We start from the raw sequence: 17,912 nt of genomic DNA, 5'->3' as shown, positions 1-17,912 counted from the left end.
CTGACTATTGTGAATGCTTTTCATTAATTGCTGCCAGTTTAGTTTAGTTTGGGTTAGTTTAGAGACACAGTGCGGAAATAGGCCCTTTGGTCCACTGAGTTCACGCTGACCAACAATCACCCAATCATTAGTTCTATCTACCACACTAGGGACAATCTAAAGAAGCCAATTAACCTACAAACCTGCACGTCTTTGGAATGTGGGTGGAAACCGGAGCACCCGGAGAAAACCCACATGGTCACAGGGTGAATGTATGGACTCCGTACAGACAGAACCTGTCTCTGACACTGTAAGGCAACAACTCTACCACTGCGCCACCATGCCGCCCTACATCCAAATGACCAGGCCTTTGGAGTATTGGAATAGGAGTGACCCTCCAGCCACTATCCCCCTCAGTCAGATTCGGTCTGACCTTTATTTAAACCCTGTAATCCATGACAGTCTGCTGAGACTGAATTCACTTATAATACCATTTCCTTTGATTTGTAACGTTCGTGCCATAAAGGCAAAATAGCAAAGAAGCTGGAAATCTGTGATATGAACAAAAATTGCTCGAAATACTCCATGGGGTTAGAAACGGAATTAATCTATCACCAGAACTGGTGTTACAAAACGTGCAGTACCAAGAGAGGGAGAGCGAGAGGGGAAGGAACAAAGTGTGGGGTGATTGAATGACAAATTGGAGGTTGATGCAGGCAAAAGGCACAATCTCTGGTCTGTGCAGCCCCGGCCATCTGTCGGATCAGAGTTATTTCTTAGTCCATTTTGTTTAAGTGACATTTGTAGGTTGATGTAATTGCAGCTAATGTTTGGTCAGCTAACAATTCAGAGTGCACATTAACACAGCTGTCCTATTATAAACTGATAACCTGGCAGTACTGAGCCTAAACCTGAAATGTCACCTCCTGCTCCATTAGGACAGCACGGTGGTACAGCGGTAGAGTTGCTGCCTTACAGTGCCAGAGACCCACGTTCGTTCCTGACCTTGGGTGCTGTCTGTATGGAGTTTCTACTTCTTTCTGTGACTGTGTGAGTTTTTTCCGGGTGCTCTGCTTTCCCCACACACTCCAAAGACATACAATTTGTACGTTGATTGTTTTCAGTAAAAATTGTACGTTGTCCCGAGTGTTTAGGATAGTTAGTGTACGGGGTGAATGCTGGTCGGCGTGGCCTAGCTGGGCCGAAGGGCCTGTTTCCACGCTGTATCATTATAGTCTAAAATCTAAAGAATGGGGGAGGAGGTCCTGTGTCAATTACCTCAAGGGTCAGCCGTGGCGATGGATGCGTCTGAAGAAGTAGCATCCTAAAGCTCAGTGGTGACCCGAAGGAAAATTAGCTCGGATATTCGAGTTCAGATTTTAGGGTGTCCCTCCAGTGCAGTACTGAGGGAAATGCGAACTATTAGAGGTGCTATCTAATGATTAGATATTAAACCGTGGACCAGTCCACTATCTTATTGTAAATAGTCTCGTGATGCTATATCAACTCCTGGTGTCCTTGTCAATTTATCTCCATCAAAGAAAATCACTCAAATAAAACAAAATTGAGCAGATGCTGGTTTACCAAGGAAAGATGCATAATGCTGGAGTAACTCAGCAGGTCAGGCAGCATCCCTAGAGTACATGGATAGGTGACGTCTTGGGTCGGGATGTCTAAAGTATGGTCCCTACCCAAAACGTCCCCTACTCATGGTCTCCAAGGAAGCTGTGTGACCTGCTGAGTTACTCCAGCACTTTGTATCAAAACAAATTGTGTGCTTATTGGTGTTTGTTGAACCTCGTTGTGTGTAAATTCACAAGAGTAAAATGTTTCAGAAGTGCTACACTGTCTTCGAAGTGCCTGGGGAAGATGACTTATTAATAAAACTCCATCATCAAAAGCACAGGGTCCACGATTTCCTCAGAGAGCCCTGCATTCACTCATGATCCCTCTTGGTCAGTTTCTATATTTCCCATTTGGTTTGCTTTAGTTTAGAGATACAGTACGGAAACAGGCTCCTCGGCCCACGGAGTCCGCGCCGACCAGCGATCCCCGCACACTAACACTATCCTGCACACACCAGGAACAATTTACATTTATACCAAGCAATTAGCCTACATACCTGCACGACTTTGGAGTGTTGGAGGAAACTGGAGATATCAGAGAAAAACCACCCAGGTCACAGAGAGAACGTACAAACGCTGTGTAGACAAGCACCCATAGTCAGGATTGAACCCGGGCCTCTGGGGCTTTAAGACAGCAACTCTACCACTGCGCCACCGTACCGTCCATATAATAGACAAGCTAACCCTTGCTGATGGCTGATGGACCACTCACTCCCCTTTCCAGCCAAAGTACCAGCATCTTCTCTCTCACTCTGAGCCGCCAGGATGAATCCATACAGCTAAATGTTTACTTTGTCACAGGAAATGCTATGAAGAGTGTAAAACAAAAATGTAGAGCAAATGGTGGAAAAGTTAAATAAAAACTCTGCGGAATGTCAGGATCAAGGCAATGAGCAGGCAAGTTCCTCTCCTTTCTCACACAATATCAGGCTTTAGCTGCACTGTGCCGCTCACCATTGTTCCTTAACCTGCTTCAATAACAGAAACCAGTAGGATTTTGCCCTTCTGAGTGCTGAGATTTACAGCGATCTATATCAGATTATGTTTAATTTAAAAGTTAAAGGTTGAAGGATCTGGTTAATACTTTAGTAGTTGGTAATTTTTCTTAGATACCTTTGAATAAAAGGAATAAATAATTTATTTTTTTATCTAATTCCTGGCACTCACTCAACGAGGCATTCCCACCCCTTCATTGATCCAGACCTGACAGATTCTATAATGGACAATCGATCTGTTCCAGGTTGCTCCCATACACAGTCACAGGTTTACATTCAAAAGTGATTACACTTTAAAAGCAATTCACATGAAAGAGAGAGAGGGAGGGAGGGAGAGAGGGAAGGAGAGAGAGGGAGAGAGAGGAGGAGAAGCGGAGGAAGAGGGGGAGGGGGAGAGAGAAGGTTGGAGAGGGGGAGAGGAAGGAAGAGTGGGATAGAGGGGGCTAGAGAGGCAGCGAGGGGGATAAGGGGGGAACAGGCCAGTGACTAAGGTTTAATCCTGACCTCGGGTGCAGTTTTGTGTGGAATTGTCTCTTTCCCCTGTTCATGTTCAGTCTGAAGAAGGGCCCTGACCCAAAATCTCACCTATACAGGTTCTCCAGAGATGCTGCTTGACCCATTGAATTACTCCAGCCCTTAGTGTCCTTTAGTGTACACCAGAATCTGCTGTTTCTTGTTTCTACTTTTGAGACTGTTTTCTCCGATACCTCAAAAAGGTGCAGGTTGATGGGTTAATCGGCATTGAAAACACCCCCCTAGATGTATTTATTCACAAAATGCTGGAGTAACTCAGCAGGTCAGGCAGCATCTCTGGAGAGAAGGGATGGGTGACGTTTCGGGTCGAGACTCTTCTTCAGACTGATGACTAAGTACTGGGAAATTCTGTTCTTAGATTAGGTTTTAACCTTTTGCAACTCAGTGACCTAAAGCCCGTTTGTCTATCTCCAAGATTGCCCTGAGGCTGTGGTTGCCCTCAAGGGACCGGTCTAAGGATCTGCTGCTCAGCCCAACTATGAAGGCAAGTAACTGAGCTGAATGTGTGTCCATTATTAACATTCCTCTGGATGCAGATTAAAGTAACGGATCATTGCTGCTCAACTAACCCATCATTGCTGTTCCCACCCCTGATACCTGATCCAACTTTGACTACTTTCCTGGCCACAAGCCTTGACCATCTGGTTAGAAGCCCTGACCTCCCAACCTTGACCCCTGATCTTGCCCTCATTGACTCAAGGACGCCACGCTGCCAGCTGCAGTATGTTGCACGATCCTTTAGGACTCTTGAGGTACCACTTTAATGAGATTTAACGTCTAAAATGAATTTATGGAGGGGAATCAAGACAAGGGAATATATAATAAATAGTAGGATATTAGGATGATTGCCGAAGGTCGCAGAATCTGCAGATATAATGGGTAATTAAGCATAAGAAGTACAATACTAGAATGATTTGACATATCAGTGTGGCAACAGCTGAATTACTGAGTACAGGACCAAGGTAATAGCACCAGAGAGGGGCAGAGAAGGATGTTGCCAGGGTGGAGATCACAATTCTTAACTGTTGGGATCATATTCTTTGGAAAAGCAAAGCCTGATAGGAAATTTACAGGGTCAGCCAAGAGGCTTATAGAGGGTAAATAAAGAGGACCCTTTAGCAGAGTGGTCAGTATCTAAGAGCATGTATTATGTTAATTCGAGAATGGATTCAAGGGGAGCTAAAAAAACCCCCAACTCATTCGCCAAGCTGCGTGGTTTAGAACTCAGTGCCTGAAAGCCGAAGGAACAGTTGAACAGATAAAGGAGGGTGCCCTGCAGAAGCTGGGAAGTGGGTTTGTGGACAGAAAGGACACAAGGGGATGAATGGCATCCATCTGCATCCCATACTGCGAATTTCTGGGGAGCCTCAGATCTCAGCACACGATAACAAGCAACAAAAGCTCCCCTGGTGATGGTCAACTACAACTTCAAGGTTTTCTTTGCTGCTTGTAGGGCAGCACGGTGGCACAGCGGTAGAGTTGCTGCCTTACAACTCCAGAGAGCCAGGTTCGATGCTGACTACGGCAACAGTCGACACGGAGTTTGTACGTTCTCCCTGTGACTGCGTGGGTTTCCTCCGGGTTTTCTCCTTCACTTCAAAGATGCGCGGGATTAATTGGCTTAGGTAAAGATTGTAAATTGTCCCTAGTTTGTAGAATAGTGCTAGTGTACTATTAAAAGCTGGTCAGTGTGGGCCGAAGGGCCTGTTTCTACGCTGTATCTCTGAACTAAACAAAATGTTGGCAGGCAAGACAGAAAGTCATCCCAACATGAATAATCAAAGCAAAATACACAAAGAGTGAAAAAGAGTTAGAAAGAGAGCTGGAGCAAGAGGTTGCGTGAGTGATAGAAAGCCAGAGATGCTCCTGTTGGTCTACTCTCCCTGTATATGATGGTAATGCCACAGGTCAAAGATCAAGGACTGCAGATGCTGGAATAATGTGTAAACCACAAAGTGCTGCAGTAACTCAATAGGTCAGGCAGCATCTCCGGAGGTCAGGAACAGGCAACGTTTCGGGTCAGGACCCTTCTTCAGACTTATTGTGGAAGGGGGGGGGCTGGAAAAGATGTGCTAACATCTGCCAATATTATTGGAGGTAACTTCCCTGAAAAATACTGGACCTTCACTCAGTGGCCTGGCTCTGCTCAATAGTGAGATGGAGTATCTACCATTGCAAGGTGAGGATCAGATTAATGATGCTCTGAACAGATGCTGCAGACTGACTTTCCACCAGCAGAGGGGGATGTTGACACCTGTAACTCTGCATCAAGCTTTCAAAATGGATTCACTGTCCAGGAGAACATGGATTGAAGTCCAGAGCTGGTGCCCATTGTCCTAGTTCAGAGAGGGCCTCTTGTCCACACTTTGCATGGCTGGGGAAGGTGGTTGGGGAAGGTTGGGAACAGATTCTTAGGGGAAGAGTGCAAATCTATTATAGTGGCCAGATGAAAATGTTAAAGGCCAATGATTATTCACAGAAGGATGTGGAGCGAAGAAACAGTATATTTTATGACAGAATCTTTGGCCAACCCGGCATTTTGTAAAAGACCAGGATGTTTGAACATGCTTCAAAGTTAATGAAATATATTTTAAATGTAGTCAGCACTGTAAAGTTAAGATGGAACATCCTCTGTTTTTTCCTACAATGTCCTATCCTTGATAAAGTGCATAAACACTGAAGCCTCGAAACTAGATTGTGTGGAGGTGAGCCCATTCAAAGTGTAGGATCTACTCCGTAATGTTCAATGTCTGGGCCTTGTCTGTCAGTGGCACACACTCATACAAATGCTTACTGAACTGCAAGCACCATTCAGTTTCTGAAGAAGGGTCTTGACCCAAAACGTCACCCATTCCTTCTCTCCAGAGAAGCTGCCTGTCCCGCTGAGTTACTCCAGCATTTTGTGTCTATCCTCTGGGCATCATTGCTTGGAAGAGAACTGTGCTTTACAGTATGGGTAGAGTATTTATAGCAACACATTAATCGGGGCCAAGTCTGTGTCGGTGGCAACCATCAGCAGCTGTTTACACACCCACAGTATTCTGAATGGGGCCTGGCTTTGCTCGATAGTGAAATGGAATATTTACCATTGCAAAGTGAGGATCAGGTTAATGGTGCTCTGAGCTGAAGTGCAGAATGATTTTCCACCAGCAGAGGGGGGTGTTGACACCAGTAACACTGCACAGCTTTTAAAATGGTCCAGGGTCTCGACCCGAAACGTCACCTATTCCTTTTCTCCAGAGATGCTGCCTGGCCCGCTTAGTTACACCACACTTTGTGATTATTCACTGTCCAGGACATTGATTGTGGTCCGGCACTGGTATCCGTCATCCTGGTTCACAGAGGGTCCTCTGCACAGGCTTCACACGGCTGGGGAAGGGGTAAATTGTATTACGAAGATAGACGCAACAAGCTGGAGTAACTCAGCGGGTCAGACAGCATCTCTGGAGAAAAGGAATAGGTGACGGAGGGTCGAGACCCTTCTTCAGACCCGAGAGAGAATGTTGCCGAGCTCACGTCAGAGAGAGGAGGAGAACTTCTTCGAAGTCGGCATACCTTGTGGAGATTACGCAGTGGAACAAACAAAATGTGCAGGAAGGAACTGCAGATGCTGGTTTAAACCAAAGATAGACACAATAGGCTGAAAACCCATGTAGTCACAGGGAGAACGTACAAACCCTGTACAGACAGCACCCGTGGTCAGGATCGAACCCGGGTCTCTGGTGCTGTGAGGCAGCAACTCGACCGCTTCACCACCGTGCTGCCCCACAGTCTGAAATTGGAGAAGCCAATGGCAGGGAGAGCACGGGGATAGATAAGGATATTGATTTTCATCTTCAATATGTGAAATGTCAGCCACTGTGAGTTCCCTCGTTCTAAGGAATGATTTATAATTATGAGCATCGTCATCTAACAGTGTCCTGCCTCTCTAATAATCTCTGGATTTTACAGCTGGTGAACAGGTTAGTCCGGGTTTACACTCCACACATGCCCGCTCTATCTAACACTCTTGGCATCCTTAATAAGGAAGGCGGATGCCAACGTAATGCTTGCATTTATTTTGAGACGGCTAGAATTCTGAGGCTTTATGAGGCACTGGGCAGACTGCATTTGGAGTATTGTGAGTTTTTGTCCCCATATATGAGAAAGGATGTGCTGGCGTTAGAGAGAGCCCAGGGGAGGTTTACGAGAATGATCCCAGGAGTGATTGGGTTAATATATGATGAGCATTTGAAGGCACTGGGCCTGTACTCACTGGAGTTTAGAAGGATGAAGGGGGACCTCATTGAAACATAAAAATAGGGACAGGGCTGGATAGAGTAAATGTTGAGAGGAAGTTTTCACTACTGGGAGAGTCTAGGACCGGAGACCATAGCTTCAGAATAAAAGCTTCAGATAGAAAGGAGATGAGGAGGAATTTCTATAGTCAGAGGGTGGTGAATCTGTGGAATTCATTGCCACAGAAGGCTGTGGAGGCCGTCAATGGATATCATTAAGGCGATGATTGGCAGATTCTTGATTAGTGAGGGTGTCAGGGGTTTTGGGGCGAAGGCAGGAGAATAGGGTTGCGAAGAAAAGATAGATCAGCAATGATTGAATGGCGGGGTAGACCTGATGGGCTGAATGGCTAATTCTGCTCCTGGAAATTATGGACTATCTCCAAATGCTGTCAATTTTGGGTGCGCGATTCCCATCCAGTCCTACCTCTACCCGCACGGCAGATGGCTCCCATCAGCTTGGTGTCACAGTTGGACGTTTGCCAGGTCCCGTCCAAGTCCATGTGAGCGCAGCCCAAGACCTGGTGTGGCTCTCCGTCCTGCCAGTTGGTGTAGAACAGCTGCTCCCCGCCGAACCACGAGTAGGACCTGCCTCCCTGTGTAAAGTCACAGCCGTTACTGAGCGCGAATGGGGAGCGCAGCCAGAGAGGGAGAAGGAAGTGAGGGTTGTGTGGAGTGAAAGCATAGAGAACAGAAGAACCTTGCATTTAAGGTGTATGCCCGATGAAGCCAATTCAGACACGGTGCATAGCAGGCAGATGTATAGCATCAGGTATGGTGCACAATAACAGATAGGAAACACCACGACAGAGAGGCTGAACAACAGGGGGGGGCGTACAACAACAGATTTGTACAATGGGCAGGGAATACAACAGGCAAGATGTTTAACAGGCGGGAAGTACAACAAGCAGTGGTGTGTACTACAGGCGGGGAGTACAACAACAGGCGATGTGTGCAACAACCAGTGGTGTTATGTAGGAACATAACTGCAGATGTTGGTACAAATCGAAGGTATCACAAAATGCTGGAGTAACTCAGCTGGTCAGGCAGCATCTCAGGAGAGAAGGAATGGGTGACGTTTCAGGTCGAGACCCGGTGTGTACTACAGGCAGGGAGTACAACAACAGGCGGTGTGTATAACAACAGGCGTCGTATACTATAGGCGGAGAGTACAACAACAGGCGGTGTGTACAGCAACCAGTAGTGTATACAACAACCAGTGGTGTGTACTACAGGCGGAGAGTACAACAACAGGCGGTGTGTACAGCAACCAGTGGTGTACAGGCGGGGAATACAACAACAGCCAGGGAGTACAACAACAGACAATGTGTACAACAACAGGTGGGATGTACAACAGGTGGGATGTAGAACAGGTGGGATGTACAACAGCAAGTGTGATGTACAACATTAGATGGTGCGTACAACAACAGGTGTGGTGTACTACAGGTGGGGAGTACAACAACAGATGGGGAGTACAACAGGAAGGGAGTACCTCAACAGGCGGGGTGTACAAACACTGGTGGGGTGTACAAACACTGGTGGGGTGTACAAACACTGGTGGGGTGTACAAACACTGGTGGGGTGTACAACAACAGGCAACAAATATCTTTTGCATCACTGCATAGCTCATTGATGAAATCAAAGTTTGCAACAAATCAGTAACAGTATGTCCAATTTCACTTCTCCACCTGAAAGTATCTTCCTCACGTTAGTCACAGCTTGCACGCCACCACCACGCAGGTGGACAGATCACAATCGGATACGAGTTGGCTGGAATTACCTCTTCGTTGGAGAGTCCGATCCAGAGTGGGAGCTGGACGCTGTTCACCAGCTGCGTGAGGTAGGCCTGGTGGTAGGGGTCCACTACGGTGACCAGGGTCTCGTTGCGAGTCTCGCAAAGCCAGGCCGCTTCCTGCCAGGTGAGGGGCTTCTGGATAACTCGGTAGGTGCTGTTCAAGTAGGTCAGCTTGGAGGTCAGGAGGGGTGGGAACTTGGCGGGCGTGGATGGTAGAGTAGGGTCTGCAGTGAAACAATGTGAGTTGAGGTCAATGGAAGAGCTCTTGTCTCGAAGAACTTGCTTCAAGCTCAGTGAGGCAAAGGGACAGAGACATCTCTGCTGTAAACCCCAGCAGGAGTTCATCCAACACCAGTGATAATTGCTAAAGAACTGAGGAAACGGTGTAATAATTCAGAAAACAGGACCTTGAATCTTATCAGAACAGTCCCTGAGACTGTTGAAATCATGAATTTGATTTCAAATCATGAATTTGATTTCAAATCATGAATTTGATTTCAAATCATGAATTTGATTTCAAATCATGAATTTGATTTCAAATCATGAATTTGATTTCAAATCATGAATTTGATTTCAACTTAAAGGGGAAATTGTAAAATGTGCATGATACTGTCAAATTGATGTAAACACCTAATCAGTTCACTAGGGTGCTGTGGTGTGAGGTAAATCCTGATTGCATCTAGTTTGACATACATGTTAAATAAAAGCTGGATGTCGTAAAAGCTCAGCACGTCAGACAGCATCTGTTGGGAGAGAAACAGAGTTAATGTATCAGGTCCAAGTCCCTGCTTCAGAACCGATATGTGGTCAGAGATGTATGTGACTCCACTCCCACACGAACAAGACTTACTCTTAACTGGCCCTGTGAAAAGTTTGGCTCAATATACATGCCAGTGATATCGAGAGGATTCATCTTAAGAATTAATATAAAAGTCAATGAACGATGTGTGAAATAGCTCGATCCACAATTGAAATCACAACATTGATTTAGGCGATTTAATAAACAGTTTCGTGCCACAGATGTTCAGGAGTTTTAGCAGTATTTTGGGATCAGATCCTCAAATTCACTTTGTTTTTCTGTGAAAACTGGATCCCTGGAGCCTTGTCGAGGATGTGTGGGATTAAGGGGGAGCTGAGCGGACAGGCGATACGTTGAAGCAAATCCAAACGGTCACGAGTATGTTGTTTCTGGAGCGTGGAAGGGATGACGTAAGGTTTATTTTTTTAACCCCGTGTGGAGTGTACCTTTCCAGGAAATGGAGAATTTTCAAACTTCTGACAAATTGTTGCACCCTCATGAATTCGGTCGCTGCAACAAAGCCCGTGGGAGACAAGGTAAGTGGGCCGTCTTTCAAAAGTGAGATGTGGGGAATTTCTTTCTGCAGGGGGCAGTGATTCTCTGAAATTCTTGATGTTCAATAGTGGCGGAGGCAAGATCACAGATTAAATATCTGAAAGAATGAGGGCTCTGGGGAGCTGGGACAGAGGGCAAGGTGAGACCTGGGGCCAATCCACATTTATCGTTTTAAATGTTGGGAAGGGCTAGAGGGGCCGAGTGGCCTGCTCCAGCACTTATTTTCTTATGCACATTACATTCCTTGAAATGGCTTTCAGCTGCATGCCGGTACACCCACCAGAGCAAGGACTACAATGAAGCACGGTGAAGGCCCATTGACCTCCAGTGTCAATTTGTCCACCGCCGGCCCTCACCCTGCATCCACCCTTGGAACCCCGTGTCTCCCTGTATCTCAGTAGCCAGTATTGAAAAGGAATGTTGTAGCTTTCACCTCAGGACTGTGCCCAACCTCCTGGTCACTTATTACCCAAGATAACCCTGAGAATAATGCCAGTGTTGGGAACCAGGATTGGAATTGCCATCAGGGCACCAGGAGTGTGGGAGGCAGGAGCATCATGACCTTGGGGGGCCAGTGATCCTGGATCAGGGTGTAAAGGGGCATCATGGACTGGGTGAACTGGAGGCCAAGACCTGGGCGTACTTGGCTCATTGCAGATTGGGGTCCAGGCAAACTGGGGCAGGGTAAGCAGGCTCAGGGGCTGAGATCTGTGGGTTGGGTCAGTGGTCACTTCCATAGGTTGTGGCCCTAAGCTTACATTGTGTTGGATATTCAAAGTGATATATCCTAGAAACGCCCAATTAGACGGCAGTATGTTGCTAAATGAGATGGAAATGGCCCTTAATATGTTAGATTCCATCCAATCACATAACACTGGAGTAAACAGGCACAAACTGCAGATAGACACAAAATGCTGGAGTAACTCAGCAGGTCAGGCAGCATCTCTGGTGAAAAGGAATAGATGATGTTTCGGATCGAGACCTTTCTTCAGAACAAGAGTCAGGGGAGAGGGGAAACTAGATGTCTGAAAAGGTGCAGAACAAATCACAGCCGGCATCGATGACTCAAGAAGGGTGGAGCCCACAATGGTCCATTGCTGGCTGTGGGACAGGTGATAATGATAGGATACAAATGATGAATGGATACAGTGTAACTGAATATGGCCATTCCACACTCTGAGATGGGATGGACAGCCACTAATTGTTAGTGTATGGAGTGAGCAGGGAGTTGGAATGAATAAGCTGCAGAGCTGTACGGACACTGCCCGGACCATACCTTTGCTTCTCTGACAGATGTAGCCGTTTTTATCGGTCGTGCAGCTCCTGTCATCCCAGCGCCCTGTGAACTGGGGGTGAAGGGCGTGCCAGATCACCACGCAGTTTACCTGCCAGAACAATACACCAGCTGAGTCCTCAGGTTAAACGGCATCAGACGCCTCACACTCACCAGAACATCACTTTCCAAAGTCGACTCAGCACCAAATAATTGACTGTCACAATGCCTGGACAATTATAGGCTGCAGGAATACAACTGACCCTGGCTTGGCTTTAGGGCACTGATGGTCATCGATGGGTTGAATGTTGTTAGAATTCAATAAATTTACTCGCGTCAATCATGACTCATTTATCTAGATTCATAGAGTTTTATTGAGTTTTACTGCAGGATATAGGCCTTCAGCCCAACTTATCCATACCAACCAGGATGCTTGTCTATCACCAGATTGATTCCTGGGATGGCAGGACTTTCATATGAAGAAAGACTGGATAGACTCGGCTTGTACTCGCTGGAATTTAGAAGATTGAGGGGGGATCTTATAGAAACTTACAAAATTCTTAAGGGGTTGGACAGGCTAGATGCAGGAAGATTGTTCCCGATGTTGGGGGAGTCTCGAACAAGGGGGTCATAGTTTAATGATAAGGGGGAAGTCTTTTAGGACCGAGATGAGAAAGTTTTTTTTCACACAGTGAGTGGTGAATCTGTGGAATTCTCTGCCACAGAAGGTAGTTGAGGCCAGTTCATTGGCTATATTTAAGAGGGAGTTAGATGTGGCCCTTGTGGCTAAAGGGATCAGGGGGTATGGAGAGAAGGCAGGTACGGGATACTGAGTTGGATGATCAGCCATGATCATATTGAATGGCGGTGCAGGCTCGACGGGCCGAATGGCCTACTCCTGCACCTATTTTCTATGTTTCTATGTTTCTAATCCCCCTTGCCTGGATTTGTTCCACATCTCCAATCCTTTTCTATCTATATATCTATCCAAATGTCTGTAAACATTGTAATTGTACCCATCTCTTTCCACTTCCTCTGGCAGTTCATCCCATATACCCACCACTAGAGACATAGAAAGTCACAGAGTCTTACAGCATGGAAATAGGGCCTACAGCCCAACTTGTGCACACCGGCCAACCTGTCCCAGCTACACTAGTCGCACCCGCCTGCACTTGGCCCATATCCCTCTAAACCTGCCCGATCCATGTACCTGTCTAAATGTTTCTTAAACGTTGCGATAACTCAACTACCTCGTCCAGCAGCTTGTTCCGTACACCTACCACCCTTTGCATGAAAAAGTTACCCCTCGGGTTCCTATTAAATCTTCCCCCACTCACCTTAAACCTATGTCCTCTGGTTCTCGTTTCCCCTACTCTGAGGAAGAGACTCTGTGTGTCTACCCGATCTATACCTCTCATGATTTTATACACAGGTTAAACTGCATCAGATGCCTCACATTAAACAGAACAGAATATTGCTCTCTGAAGTACACTAAGCACCAAATAATTGTTTGTCACGATGCCAGAACAATTATAGGCTGCAGGAATACAACGGACCTTGGGCCAGGCTGCAGGGCAAAGGTCAGGGCGCACTCTTTCAATACCGGGCTTGCCCAGAACACAGAGCCCTAGCTAACATTATCAACATCGAGGACCAGAGGACATAGGTTTAAGGTGAAGGGGAAAAGATTTAATAGGAATCTGAGGGGTAACTTTTTCACACAAAGGGTGGGTGGGTGTACGGAACAAGCTGCCAGAGGAGGTAGTTGAGGCTGGGACTATCACACCGTTTAAGAAACAGGTAGACAGGTACATGGATAGGACAGGTTTGGAGGGATATGGACCAAACGCGGGCAGGTGGGACTAGTGTAGCTGGGACATATTGGCCGGTGTGGGAAAGTTGGGCCGAAGGACCTGGTTCCACGCTGTATCACTCGACGACTCTATAACATATCAGCTGAATGGCAATAGGTCAGGAGGAGCAACCTACCAGTTCATTGGGCGCAGGGGAGCTGTGCTGTCCTGAAGGCTCGCCTGGAGCCCAGTTGACATACTTCAATGGTTTCTTCTGCAGCCACTGGAAGTCCTTGTTCGTGTCATGCAACCCAATCCAGAGGTCGAAGGTGAGGTTTGGAAGCATGGTTGTTACAAAGGCTAAGGTGAAGAAGCACACTCAGATCAGGCAAGGAATAACGACAAAACAAGGTGTTGAATCCCAGTGTTGTTTCAGTCAACGAGCTCCTCACCATTCTGGTCAGAATGGGGGATAATTTCAACCGTAATCGATTGTGAAATGGCTGCAGGGCATGGCATGTCCACCTTTGGGCATCTCTCTCAAATTCAACCTGGCTTTGAAGTGAAAATTATCCCCAGTTATAGAGGACTGCTGAGAGTTGACATATTACAGAACATCCTCACTCCAGCATCCAAAGATTAAATGGGTTGAAGAATGGGTTGAAGTGGATTGTCACCAAGTGTTTAAAGGCAATCAGCGATGGGAATAAATGTAGCAATGGCCACATTCAGAAAATGAATGAAAAAATCATTACACTTTGAGAAAGTTGGTTCGTATGTCATGTCTTGTGATACCCATATCCTGTCTCAGCTCATTTCTCATTTATTATATTGTTTACAGTGTGCTATGTTTACATATTCTGTTGTGCTGCTGCAAGTAAGAATTTCATTGTTCTATCTGGGACACATGACAATAAAACACTCTTGACACGGCATTGGTCGATTATGGGCAGGGGACGGCTGTATGCCAGACTTCCCTGGTGCTTTCTATGAACCCACCTCTTCATTCTGTGGATCCTGTTCCAAACAGTGGACCTCTGTCGCAGAGATGACCCAAGTGTGAGTGACACAAGGCAGATCGCTGGTCTGGTCTTCTGACTAGAACTGTTAAACTCAGAATTGCCAGTGTGTGCACGTGCTTGTGTGCATTTCTATCAGGCATCGGCACACACTTTCATGTGCTTGCACATGTATTTATCTACTGGAACTTACAAGTGCCATATATATCTTTATGTCTGCAAATATGAGTGTCTGTAAATATGTGAGATACAGAAATGTGGAGTGCACTTCCACACAAGAATGTCATGCACGTTTATTTGTACATATCTGTTCATATTGATGTCTGTGGTCATAACTTAAGGGGTTCGTGGTCTCGCAAACATTGTGAGTGCAGGCACATTTGCACGCCTGTTTGCTTCTGTGCAAATGCGCTTATCATACGTGCAAGTGTTTGCATGAGCGTTGGAGGTTTTGTCCACATGTTGTTAAATGCATGCATTTATTAATTTGCTTGTATTGGTGCATTTAACAACGTGTTTGTAAGTATGCACGCCTGTATGATTGCGTGCACAAGTTATTGAATGTACCTCTTCCTATCCCAAGTCATGCTCCTTTGTCGATTCTCCTCACTGGCCCACCTCAGCAGCAGGTTGGAGTGTGGAGACATAATGAGGATAATTCACCAAAATCAGCAGACGGTCCAATTGCACAGACCCTCTCAGACAGGCCAGGTTAAACCAAAGGTAGGAGGACAGTGATGGCATGGGAACCTGGTGCTGACGTGGGACTGGATCCGGCAGTCAATACCTTGCTCATGGTGATTGGAGATTGTTGCCAGCAGCCCTCCTGCTCTCTCACAAGCATCCTTCGCATCAACCCAGTTAACACGATCCACTTTATTGTATCCATTTATCTGGAAGCACTGAAGAGAGACGAAAAGGAGATGAGGAGACAAGGCAGGAATAAGGTATAACGTTCAAGAGGAGTGAAAGAAGGAAAGGAAGGATATGTTGATTTTGATCTCTCCATTCTAGCAGTGTGACATAGTGTGAGGTATTATCACCAACATAAGCACGTTACCAATACCATGGCACTTACAAGGAGGCAGGACGGTCCTACGTGGACATATGCATTTATGATTTTGGCTGCCAGTTCATCGATGGAATGTAGTGGGCCCAAGGCCCAGCATGAACCCCAACCCTTCAACCCCCTTACCTTCCCTTCCCCTGTCCAGGTAGGTTAGAGAGTGCAGAGAGCGAGAGGGGAGAATGAAGGAGCTGGAAAGAAAGAATAAGAATTGAGTGGTTAGAGAGGGCAGCACAAAAGCGACGAGGAAAACATAACAAAAAAAAGAGTAAGGGCAGGGAGAGGAGAGCAGCGAACACGATTTTAATCTCATCTTTACTCTTTTCTTCTCGGCACTCTTCCCTCCGCCAAAGGCACAGTTTCTTCTCCAGCTTCAAGCGCAAGGGTCCCACATGATCTTCATTGCCCACAAGTAGAGGACCTTTGCAGACTACACCATTACAGGGAGAACGTCTGAGGAACAGCTGTGAGGGAGGGGCGGGGAGATCAAAGGAGGAGCCGGCCTACTTCGTAACTTTGTCAGCGCCGTCAGTGGCCGCTATATTCATACCTTGAGCACGCAAGCAAAGAATTTCACTGTGCCTTGTCACATGCCGCAATAAAGTATTCCATTCCATTCCATTCAATGGTTTGACCTCATCTCCAATAGGTTGAAATCAATCCGAGATTGAAATCAATCAATTCTGGTCACCCCAGACCATAAAAGATGTGGAGGCTTTCGAAAGGGTGCAGAGGAGGTTTACCAGAATAATGGCGGGATTAGGGAGTATTAGCGACAGTGAGAGGTTGAGCAGACTTGGATAGTTTTCTCTGGAATGCTGGAGGTTGCGGGGAGACCTGATGAAAGTATATAAAATTACGAGAAGCATAGATAGGGTAGAGAGTCAGAACCTTTTTCCCCAGGTTGGAACAATAAAAGAAAGAGCCACATAATGCTGGAGTAACTCACTAATGGCTTTGTAACTGTGGTATTTATGTGAATGGTTCACTTTCGTTTCTGGAGAATGGTGACTCCAGGATGTCAAAGGTGGAGGACTAGGTGATGTTAATGCCATTGCATGTCAAGGAGAAGGTTTTAAGAATTCTTGTTGAAGCCCGTCAATTCCTGGGACTTTTTTAGTGTGCGTTGACTGGATGTTGTTGGTGCCTTGCTACATGCAGCCATAGGCTGTTTAGTTTTTCCTGAGGATTTACAAATGGAACTGAACATTGTGCAATCATCAGGAAACATCCCCACTGCTGACCTCATGAGGGAAGGAAGGTCATTGATGAAGCAGCTGAAGATGGCTGGGCCTTGGACACTGGTCAGAAGAACTCCTGCAGTGATGTCCTGGGGCTGGGAACGGTTTTCAGTTGGGATGAAAATTCTGAGACATCAACTTTGTTTCTCTCGAACCACAAGTGCTATCTTTCTATGTGCAGAAAGGAACTGCAGATGCTGGTTTATACTGAAGATAGACACAGCATTTCAGAGTTACTCCAGCACTTTGTGCTTATCTTTGCTACCTTTCTATGTTTATTACATATTATCTGTGTGTGTTGTGTTTTTTTTTAGAGATACGGCGTGGAAACAGGCCCTTCGGCCCACCGGGTCCATGCCAACCAGCGATCCCCACACATTAATACAATCCTACACTCACTAGGGACAATTTTTACATTTACCAAGCCAATTAACCTACAAACCTGTACGTCTTTGGAGTGTGGGAGAAAACCGAAGATCTCGGAGAAACCCACGCAGGTCACGGGGAGAACGTACAAACTCCGTACAGACAGCACCCGCAGGCAGGATCGAACCCGGGTCTCTGGCGCTGCATTCGCTGTAAGGCAGCAACTCTACCACTGCGCCACCGCGGCACCCCTACAGGCCTGTTGTGCTACTGCAAGGAACAATTTCATTATTCCGTTGTTGGTACATATGACAATTAAACACAATTAAACTTTTCATTCTCTTGACCTACTCGCTATTTCCAGCATTTTCTGTTTTTATGTCGGGGTTTCAGTGCTGTTGATATTTTGCGCTACTTTAATCAACTGCTTGGTGTGCATGTGGATTTGGGCCCATGGCCTAAGGCTGCCATCCTCCATTTAACACAACCAAGCTGAACATCAGGAACGTACGCAAAGCTAGGCCTTTCCCCACCCTAAGGCTTCACTGCAGGAGTTTCTCAAGGAAGTGCCCTTGGCCAAACTAGACTGAAGAGG

The 17,912-nt window shown here is 46.4% G+C and overlaps 1 protein-coding gene across 1 annotated transcript in view; it reads right to left on the bottom strand.

Annotated features, from left to right (window-relative positions):
- mrc2 (mannose receptor, C-type 2) overlaps nucleotides 1-17,912 on the bottom strand; it is a 170,518-nt gene that overhangs the window by 13,779 nt on the left and 138,827 nt on the right. Inside the window, exons 21-25 of the mRNA XM_078424368.1 lie at nucleotides 15,432-15,546; nucleotides 13,822-13,985; nucleotides 11,836-11,944; nucleotides 9,191-9,429; nucleotides 7,838-8,006 (exon numbers count right to left, since the gene is read on the bottom strand). Of these exons, the coding sequence (XP_078280494.1) occupies nucleotides 7,838-8,006; nucleotides 9,191-9,429; nucleotides 11,836-11,944; nucleotides 13,822-13,985; nucleotides 15,432-15,546 (796 nt within the window). The remainder of the gene's footprint in view (nucleotides 1-7,837; nucleotides 8,007-9,190; nucleotides 9,430-11,835; nucleotides 11,945-13,821; nucleotides 13,986-15,431; nucleotides 15,547-17,912) is intronic.

This window comes from Rhinoraja longicauda, chromosome 29 (assembly GCF_053455715.1).
Source record: "Rhinoraja longicauda isolate Sanriku21f chromosome 29, sRhiLon1.1, whole genome shotgun sequence".
Classification (NCBI taxonomy): domain Eukaryota; kingdom Metazoa; phylum Chordata; class Chondrichthyes; order Rajiformes; family Arhynchobatidae; genus Rhinoraja; species Rhinoraja longicauda.
Note: the sequence above shows the minus strand (reverse complement) of the source record. Positions and strands in the feature narration are given on the sequence as shown.